The 10,470-nt window shown below is 40.4% G+C and overlaps 1 protein-coding gene across 1 annotated transcript; it reads right to left on the bottom strand.

The window, feature by feature from the left end:
• Positions 1-5,528: 5,528 nt before the first annotated feature.
• neurod6b (neuronal differentiation 6b) lies at positions 5,529-8,530 on the bottom strand. Its single transcript, XM_031294016.2, has 2 exons — positions 8,270-8,530; positions 5,529-7,893 (listed from the first exon to the last, which is right to left on the bottom strand). Exon 2 carries the CDS (start codon positions 7,886-7,888, stop codon positions 6,887-6,889), a length of 1,002 nt encoding a protein of 333 aa, XP_031149876.1. The 5' UTR covers positions 7,889-7,893; positions 8,270-8,530; the 3' UTR covers positions 5,529-6,886.
• Between the last annotated feature and the right edge of the window lie 1,940 nt (positions 8,531-10,470).

The raw sequence follows: 10,470 nt of genomic DNA, 5'->3' as shown, positions 1-10,470 counted from the left end.
TTTTCTTAACGAGTTTATGGCCTCAATCGCTACTTTCAAGTCTTCTTCAATACAGCATGATGTTCATTTTGTAAATTATGGTCCCATTTATTTAAAAAAGTATATAAAGCTGATGTTTAAGGGAGTGGTTACCTGCCGACCTGTCAATCAGGACAGAGGCTAAGCAATGCATAGCTACCGCTAGTTAAATAGTAACTTAAGGGAAAGTTTGCAAATTTTCTGTGTCCGCGTTTACCTGCTGGTAAATCTCCACTGGATGACTCGCTTCAAGGCGAGAAAATCTCTAATTTTCCCTCTTTAGAGTTTCGCTTAGCACAGCGTCATTGTAACCATTAGCAACACTGGCTTGGCCGTGTCCTCCTCCCCAGCTCCACCCTCTCACCAAAAATCGCTTTCAAAAAACCAAGATGGCGACAGCCAAATTGCCAAACTTGAGGCTTCAAAACGGCAGTCCACAAACCAATGGGTGACGCCACTTCTGCTACATTCACTATTTTACAGTTTATGACTATAAACCAAGTTATGTTCTTACAGCTTGTGAATTTACAGTAAAGTCAACAACCCTGACATGAAAATTACACTGTTTTTCTCTGTACATTAGCTCCATCTATCTTGCATCAACTTATCTATAAAATGTATCTTTTATTGCTCAATACTCTAATGTATGTAAGGAAATATAAGGAAATATAAGGAAAAGTCTATCTATCTATCTATCTATCTATCTATGGGTTGTACTTTCTGGCACAGTATTAAACTGGTTTGAATCCTACTTAAAGAACAGGGACTAATTTGTGACTATAGGTAATTACATATCTGAGCGGACAAATATGACATGCGGAGTTCCCCAAGGCTCCATTCTGGGGCCTCTTCTTTTTAACATCTACATGCTTCCACTGGCTCAGATTATACAACAACATTCGTTACCATAATTATGCAGAGGACACAAATTTACATAACCTTATCACCAGGGGACTATCGTCCAATACAAACAGTGAGTAAGTGCATTGCACAAATCAACGATTAGATGTGCCAGAACCTTCTTCAGTTAAACAAAGACAAAACTGAGATTTTTGGTGCTTATAAAGCACTGAAAGGTTTAGGGCCAAAATATATTTCTGATCTGCTGCTACATGATGTACCATCCAGAGCTCTCAGGGCATCTGGGACAAGTCTGCTTTCTGTCCGCAGAGTCACAACTAAACATGGAGAAGCATGTGTTCAGTTTTTATGCACCACATATCTGGAACAAACTCCCAGAAAACTGCAGGTCCGCTGCAGCTCTCATTTCTTTTAAATCACGGATGAACATCTTTCTTTTTGATGCTGCCTTTTTGAAATCAAATAATAGTTTATTTCTTCACACTGCACTGTAACTTTTATTATTGTATTCCGTATGAATGTTTTTAATGTTTAATGTTAAGCACTTTGAACTGCCTTGTTATTGAAATATGCTATATAAATAAAGCTGCCTTGCCTTTGTCTATCTATCTATCTATCTATCTATCTATCTATCTATCTATCTATCTATCTATCTATCTATCTACCTACCTATCTATCTATATAGCCATCTATCTATCTATCTATCTATCTATTATATAGTCATGATTACAACACGCTCATGTTCACAGTCGAGGGAATCGATAACACTTCACCCAGCAGCACCCTCAGTGTGCCCTGAAATAGGGTGTTGTTAGGGTGTCAAAGGATCACACTCCTGTATGCTTCCCACCTGCTCCAAAACCCACCCTATAGCCTACTCTCTCATATTGTAGACACACACGCTTTCTCAGACACATGCATGCATACACCCAGTCAGAGTACCCGTAGACAAAGACCAGAAAGCACAAAGGTGATGCAGTGACAGATGCTCCTGTCACATACTTAGCATATCTCCACCTCCAAAATAGTGCAACTGCAGGAGCTGGTCTGACTCTCTCACTCCACGGAAATCAGCGCTTCTATAACTCATTAATTTCACTGAAAAGCAGCTCTTAAACCACAATCCTTCACCCAATATTTATCTAATCTGACCAAATATTATAATTAATGTCATGTCTGTTCTCTCTCCTTTAGGCCAATATATTCCCCTCATCTTCCTCCCTCCCACCCTCTCTAACCTCTCAGTGCCAAGTTCACAGATAGAGAGAAAGTACTTCCTGTGAGAGGCTGGGCCGGCTGCCAGAGAGACTGATCCACCAATCTGACACGTTAATGAGATCCTGGCCCATAGAACAGGGGTGTCAGGCTTCCTCTGCTGCAGCATCAGCCCTGCCATGACCTGCAACACACACACACACACACACACACACACACACACACACACACACACACACACACACACACAATCTTTACTCATATGTGTAATTTTTTCACACATGCACCCACACACACAGAAATATAAGAATACATGTATCTGAGTACTACTTTCCACACACACACACACACACACACACACACACACACACACACACACACACACACACACACACACACACACACACACACACACACACACTTTGAGAGGGGGGGTTCAGCTCCTTAAATCTGTCTAATTAAAACACCAAATCCCTCAACTCCCCTCACCCACCAACCCAATCCTCACTTCCCAGCCACACACACTCACACCCCACCCTCCTCCATCCCCACTGCCACCACCCCCGATTCCACAGGAGAAATGATTATTAGGAATTTAATGGGGGAACGTTTCCCATCCCACACCATCTGGGGCTTGGGAATGGCACAAAATTTGAGGATGCTTGCCGACGTTGCGGGGAACATTATTTTCATTTTGTTTTTGACTGGTGCTTAGATTTTCAGACATTGCAGGAAAAAAGGATCCTGATTACAATAAATTACCATAATATATTACAAAAGAAATACATATAAAGAAGCATTTGTGTTTATTTTTCTGTTAAAGGTGATTGCACAAAACTTTTCTCAACTTCTGAGGTTATTGTTGTCTTTCTGCAATGCATTCCTATGAAAACATACTGTTTCTTTTGCACTAATTATGACAACACATCTCAGATTGCAAATTCACCTCTATCCAATATATCCCCCAGTCCTGTCCTTAACCTCCCACACAGAGCCGGGCCATATGCTCCCTCTCTCTCTCTCCCTATACTTCCTTCTCCCGCTCTCTCCCTCACTCTCTCTTTGCAGCTTAATGAGCTGCACGAGTGTAGGGGTACGTGTACACGTTTGACCCTGTGCTAAACTGCTGTACGGCGCCTTGTGGACCCTGTGGGCGTGAAACACCCCCCCACACACACACCTCCACCCACCCCCCTCCCTCAACTCCTCCTCACCTTCTTCAGCCTCTCTGAGGCCCCAAGAGGGATTTGAATCCCCTCTGACAAACACACACCTGCATACATATATTCACAGGCACACTGACACACACACACACACACACACACACACACACTACTGACACAGGGAAGGCTAAAGAGGTGATTTTAGGGCCCTATAGGGACCTTCAGTAGCCCGGTCTTCCAGTTTTATGGTGATACAGAGGGAGAGAAGGATGAGTGAGGGAATGAAGACGGTTATTTCTAAATCAACAGGATACATGCTAACACAATTTGAAATTCTTTGCAGTTGCATCCACAGAAGAGGAAAATGAGATGTGGTGCAATTTACGTGGTATTCTAGTTTGTGATCTCTAAAACTGATTAATTCATTCATTAGGGTTACTTTGTGTTTCCTGATTTTCCTTTTGTTGTTGCTCTTTTAACTCTCCACAATTAAATTTGTTCAAATGTTTGCAAAGCTTTTATATTAATGTTGTGTTAACCTATAAAAGCAAATATGATTATGTGATTTAACATTTGATACCAGTAGGCTATGGCCCTTACATTTTACCAGAATTTCATAATTTGCAATGATGTGCTGTCTCATTAGTTCAACTTCGACAGAATAGAATACATGCTGAAATAGGTTCACTGCTCTTAATTCATGCATGCTTAGTACACAAGTTTATTCTTCTTCATAAGTGGCTTGACAGCAACTGAAAAAAAAAACAATATGTGTGTCAATGTCAAATAGTGTCATAGGCTTCATTTGTTTGTATCTCTCCTCTCTCTAAAGTAAATACAGTCAAATATGCAGGCCTCTTCTCAAACTCAGTTATCTGGTTTCGCTATAGATCACTTATCATCTCCTTGAAAGTCACAGTTATCCACATACATCATTTAAAAAAGACAGGGTTAATTAATGACAGTTTCTATACGATTTTTTTAGAGGATTTTTGCTGCTGTTAACTTTAATTTCATTTTCATACAGAATCAGAATTTCAGTCACAGCTTAAGCCTGTATATGTTTTTCTTTAAGTAATGCTTCCCATAAACATGAGCTTTGCTGCTGTGTTGTTTTAGAATTAATGTATTAATTAGGGATAAATTAGACTTGGATACAAGTTTGGTACATAAGTCAAATGTTTAACAGCGTTAGTCCCGTGTGTCGCCGCAGTGAACAAGGTGAACTTTCCGCACTTAGGCCTCAACGTTTTCAATGATCGGAGTCTGGATAAAAGATAATATAGTGGTTTTCACCAGGTTTTAATGATGATACATGTAGAAGAAATCCATGTTTTTAAAAGTGAAAGTGAAACACAATCAAATCAGTGAAAGTATAAACCAGTTCATCCAGCCGGTGAAACACCGATATAAACACAAACTAATTACTTTATCCACATCATTTCATTGATTGATGATTATATGAAATTATAGTCCTGAATAATAACGGTTTGTAAAACCGCGATTAAAATTAATAAAATATAGGTGCGTACAACTGGCTGACATCCAACACCTTGTGGGCATATTTGTCACAAATCAGCCATCTGATCGACTGGAATTTAAACAAGCCTCTCATATGAAGAATTTCAAAACTCTTTTTGCGTTATATTTGCGTAACTTCACAGATTTATATTCTAACTTTAACTGTTAAATTAAAATAAAAAATAAAAACCAATTTAAGGGAAGTTAAAACATTTGTATCGTTATAGAAAATTATTGATTCAAATGCATTCTTACGGTTTGAAACTTAACATATTGTAAAAATAAAACTTATATACGCACCTATGTTGCTATTATACAAAAGGCCTTACTGTGTCACCCAAAACTCAGAGGGTATGCAAGATGACACTCAATTTCTCAAAAAAAAAAAATATATAGGCTAAAGAAAATTATGCTTGGAGCGTTTTTATCTCAATTTATTAATCAGTTTTTTTTTTATTCGCCGTTCCTGCCTTGCTGTCGATCATTTTCACAGAAAGCTGAAAAGCTTCAAGGTAAAGCCTCTCACTGCCTCTTCATTTTATTGGGACGAACACATCACAAAACATTAACACATTACTTCACGAATATTTCGATCCATAACGAGTTTCCAATGTGTGTGTGTGTGTGTGTGTGTGTGTGTGTGTGTGTGTGTGTGTGTGTGTGTGTGTGTGTGTGTGTGTGTGTGTGTGTGTGTGTGTGTGTGTGTGTGTGTGTGATAAAAATGAAGAACACCATCCAATAATCATTCGGTTAAAGTTACAAAAGCAACAGAATTTATGAGAGTACAGTCACCAACATTGTGCAGAAATACATGAAGTGCATTACAGCTGCTCTTCAGCAGGAACAAGGAAGTGTAAAAAGTTCACATCAAACTATCCAAAACGGTCATTTCGTTGCATATTGATGGTCATCATCTCTTTTTTAAGGCATGTTGTTCGCATTTATATAATTTTGAAACATTGTGTTCACCTCACACAAAATGATTTTCCTTTCAGCTGCAGTGAAATATACAACAATGCAACATAAACGAACTGTAAATGTATGGGAATTCACATAAAAAGGTAACACCATTGATTTTTACAATATTTTTAATGATATATTATCCACATTAAAATTGACGGAATTATAATAAATAAGCTTAAATAAATAAATACAATAATCATTTATATTCACCTCGTTACCACACTATTTACTCCAACTACAAATGCATTTAGTTTTTAAACTTACTTTCCCCAAAACTTCCTGTATGACATCATCATCATCATCAGGCTCCTAAACACGTGCATAATTCCAAACTGGCTTTTTTCTATAACCAATTTTATGTAATTGTCATCATTTTAATTAGATATTAGATTAGGAGAAACGCCTTGTGGGAGGAAATAGACACATATGTTTTTTTTTTTATAAGCAAAGATTGCATTTGGCTGCCTTGCATAGCTCAATTGACCTTTATTGCTAACAGACTGAATCTCTGAACTCCAATCATGGCTCAGCAAACTTCCCTGATGAGGTGAAATGCTTTAGATTCTTCTTCCCCGGTTGTTTCATTTAGCTGATTTTATTTCGCCAGGTAAATAATTTTACTGACTGCTGTGATCTAATTAAATAAGCAGAAAATTCAATCATATTCATATCAGCTTTAAATAACCCATATCACGACCGACATCTGCAGTACAGCCATTAACAAACAAATATCATATCATATATGTCATTTACTCGAAACCTGCATCTTTAACGAATTAGGCCTATTCTACATTTGTGGTTTTCCAATGGAAAAAAATATGGCAGTGAACCATTAAATCTTAGTTTTCTTTAAATTAATCAGATAATCTGTCTTCAGATTGAAATCATTTCATTTGTTTTCAAAGCAAAAGCGTTCTTGTGTCCTTTTCTGCCTTATATCGACACAAGATTTGAGATCAAGTGAAATCCCCATATCTCATTTGTAGACTTTTACCATGTTTCAAAGAAAAACAAGACTGAACATTCAACAGATAATGTTAAAATTGGCATTTTTGCAGTGCATCAGCGTGTCTGGAATACATTTCGTTCCACTGCGGAGGGAAATTGCATTGCTTCTGAAACTTGAACTTTGTCCAGCTGATTGATTAATTGTGGAAAGAGCCATTAACTTCCCCTTGTGCTTGGAAGGACTGGCTGCGGACGTGCAGATCGTAGGGGAAACGGCCCTCTGGGGAGACCCGGTACATGGAATTGTGCGCAAGAGCCGTGCGCCCTGGCGCACTGCAGTAGCGCATGCCATAGTGGCTGCTTTTGCCGTAGTCTGGCGGATCGTCGTGTTTTAGAGAGAAAATCCCGTTGAAGTTCATCGGGGGGCTCAGCTGGCCGTCGAAATGCGGACTCCCGCCCTCTGGGGACGGGTTCTCGTAGTAGGGCTCGTACGCGCCGCTGTAGCTGTAGTGTCTGAACGGCTTGGCGCTGCTGTCCAGGTTGCTCCCGCTGTGACCGGGGGGCGTGTTCATGTCTGAGCCGGGGTACGAGTACATGGCATCGTAGGGCGATCTGCCAGAGAACATGACCTCCCCGTTGTGGTCTGTGAGGAAATTTCTCGCGTTCAGCTGCAAACAACCGGCCACCAAGTTGGTTGTTGGCTGAGATAATCCTTTGCACAAAGTCTGTACGAAAGCGAGGAGGTCCGGTCTCTTCCCAGCGCTCAGAGTCTCTGACAGGGCCCAGATGTAATTTTTAGCCAGTCTAAGGGTCTCAATCTTGGACAGTTTTTGAGTTTTTGAGTAGCACGGCACAACTTTGCGCAGGCTCTCCAACGCGTCGTTCAAGCTGTGCATCCGGGTGCGCTCTCGGGCGTTGGCTTCATGGCGCCGTACTTTGGACCTGTCCATCTCCTTACCTGGCCTCTTTTTTCGCGGGCCGCGCTTTTTAGGAAGCCCGTTGTCATCGTGATCGCCCTCCCTTTCGTCCTCATCTCTGTCGGAGATGTCGTCCTCGGCCTCCCTCATGTCTGAATTGGATCTGTCTGGGTCGTGTTGTCGCTCCTTCTCCAGGCTCTCAGGTAAGTTTTCACGAGGATAATTGGCACCAAACCGCGGCTCACACATCATATGAGGTTCCTCAAATGGCAGCGTCAACATATTTCCTGGAAAATAAAAGCCAAACTATGAGGACACAGTACAACACAGAAGTCTTTTGAAGGTTGTCAGTTAATTACCTTGTGATTGGGCCCCCAAAGAGGAAGAGGAACAAATTGGCAACCAAGGCCAATGTCACAGCTGGCTACCTTTTCAAAGACACTCAACTTCATTGTCTTTGGACTTGTGGAAACATAACCTTAATTGTTTCAAGCCTCTTATAACATATTTGTTGATAATAGGCTATACGTGATAAAAGCCTATTGTGTTTTTTTTTAGCCAAAGCTCAGCACAAAACACACATTTAAAATCAATAAAAATCAAACCAAGTCAAAGTCAAGTCAAACCATTAATAAGTCATATAATAATACTAATAATACTAACCTCTTATCAGCGTGCACCTTGCATGTTCCCAAATAGCTCTTCTGAATCTGCGCTGCAGCTTCTTCTCTTGCAAACCACAAATTAAAGGAAAAAGCTTAAACCGTGCACACTCTTTTCTCTGCTTTGCTGTGTTGTGCTGTTCCTCCTTTCTCTTCCCCTCTCTCTCTCTCTCTCTCTCTCTCTCTCTCTCTCTCTCTCTCTCTCTCTCTCTCTTCCCCTTCCCTCTCTCTTTGAGGAATGACACTCATGCCAACAGCGGGTACCCATGCCATCTGCCGCTGACGTCTTGTGGCAGCCGGGACCACGTGTTCAGTGTCCCATGGGACCTCCATTCCTACCGATCATCTGGCAGCTCCGGTAATGGGCACCGGGAGGCCCGCGTTTACCGTCAAAAACACAGACCGGAGAGGGATAACAATATAATATCTGCATCTCCCCTTGTAAGAAAGATGAATTAATGTCTTTTTATGTGGAAAATAACGAGGGACGTGCGAGTTTGCAGGCATCCTCAACAGGTGAGATAGATAGATAGATAGATAGATAGATAGATAGATAGATAGATAGATAGATAGATAGATAGATAGATAGATAGATAGATAGAAAACTGATTAAATAGAAGAATAGAAATGTCAGTTTTAAATAATGCCAGATTTATTCAATTTAGTGAAAAGCAATGGGAAACAGGGAAGTTAAAACCCTTAATTAAAAAAAACATGAGAGATGGAGCAAACCTCAAGTTTTTTTGTGGCTATAAAAACGGAATGCTGCTTTGTTCAGTTTTGACTCGGTTTGTATTTTGGTCCTAAACCGTGGTCCTGAATTGTATTTATTCAAGAATTTGCACATACATACACATGTAGAAGTGTAAGACATACGCAGTTAAACACACACATACAGTATAAACCCTGTGAAGGTCTTGTACAAAGACCTGTCCTAAAGCTCAAAGCATGATCATTTAATTAAATTTAATGAAACCAATTATAAATGCATTTCTGACCGGAAGCTGCAAATAAGAAAAAAACGGACATGTGACCAACACGATTTAAATTATATAGCTGTACTATATATAGATACATATATATGTCTGTCTGTTAACTCTAATGTTCTGTTTCGGGTCCTCTTAAACAGCTCAAAAAACACACCCAACACTGTTTAATCATCTGGACACCTTTATGAGAATTGCTCATGAACATGATTTTTTTAATTGACACATTTCTTCGGTTTGAGGTCTCCAATCACAAAAGATTTGGACTTCTAGTACTTGTTATGCTGCACCTAGTCTATATCCTTAACGTTCCACTTCCGGGATTGCTCTGTTGCCGCCAGGGGTGTAGCACAAAATTCTGGGCCCTGTAGAAAGGCATTTTCTATGGGCCTCTCCCCGCATCCACAGCTATTCATTCTAGCATCTTTTTGGGCCGTCCTCACATGAGGGCCCTGGGTACTTAGTCCCCTTTCCCCCCCCAGTCCGAAGCCCCTGGTTGCTGCCGGAAAATCCGCCGGATTTCACTCATTTAGGCCGGATATCCGTTGCCTTGGGCTTCCTTCGTGTTGGCATTTTAAACTCTGGTCAATTTATGAGGACTATGGTTAACCTTTTCTCAGATCGCTGCAGGGTAAATCCAGACAGCTAGCTAGACTATCTGTCGAATCTGAGTTTTCTGTTGCACGACTAAAACAACTTTTAAACGTACACATGTTCCACCAAAATAAGTTCCTTCAGAGCTTATTTTGTAGCGGCACTGCGGCTTTTCTCCAGTGCTTAGCACCACCCAAGATGATTGTGATTGGTTTAAAGAAATGCCAATAAACCAGAGCACGTTTTCCTCCCATCCCCGAATGCTATGTGGAGTAGCCAGGCCCTCCTACAGCGCGCTTTGGAGGAGGGTCTGGCAAAGCGAGACTATGCTGCACCAACCTCTTACCAAATTCCAAATTAGTAAATTAGTTTGTTCATAAGAGGTCAAACAGGGAGTTAGACCTCTTTGGGCTGCGGCTGTCTAATAATGTTTTTCTAACCTTAACTAAGTACTTGTTTTAACCCAAACCATGATCTTTCCCAAACCCTAACTAAGTCATAGTTGTGCTTAACCTTAACCAAACTTTAAACATAGGGTTGTCACATCATAAAGCAGGGTTCATTTTCAACAGTGATTTGTTACACAAAAAAATGATGTCGTGTTGATAGAGGTGTCAGATCA

The sequence above is a fragment of the Sander lucioperca genome, chromosome 9, assembly GCF_008315115.2.
Source record: "Sander lucioperca isolate FBNREF2018 chromosome 9, SLUC_FBN_1.2, whole genome shotgun sequence".
Taxonomy (NCBI): domain Eukaryota; kingdom Metazoa; phylum Chordata; class Actinopteri; order Perciformes; family Percidae; genus Sander; species Sander lucioperca.
Note: the sequence above shows the minus strand (reverse complement) of the source record. Positions and strands in the feature narration are given on the sequence as shown.

Coding starts and splice junctions, on each gene's coding strand:
- neurod6b (XM_031294016.2), bottom strand. CDS start 7,888: ATGTTGACGCTGCCATTTGAGGAACCTCATATGATGTGTGAGCCGCGG.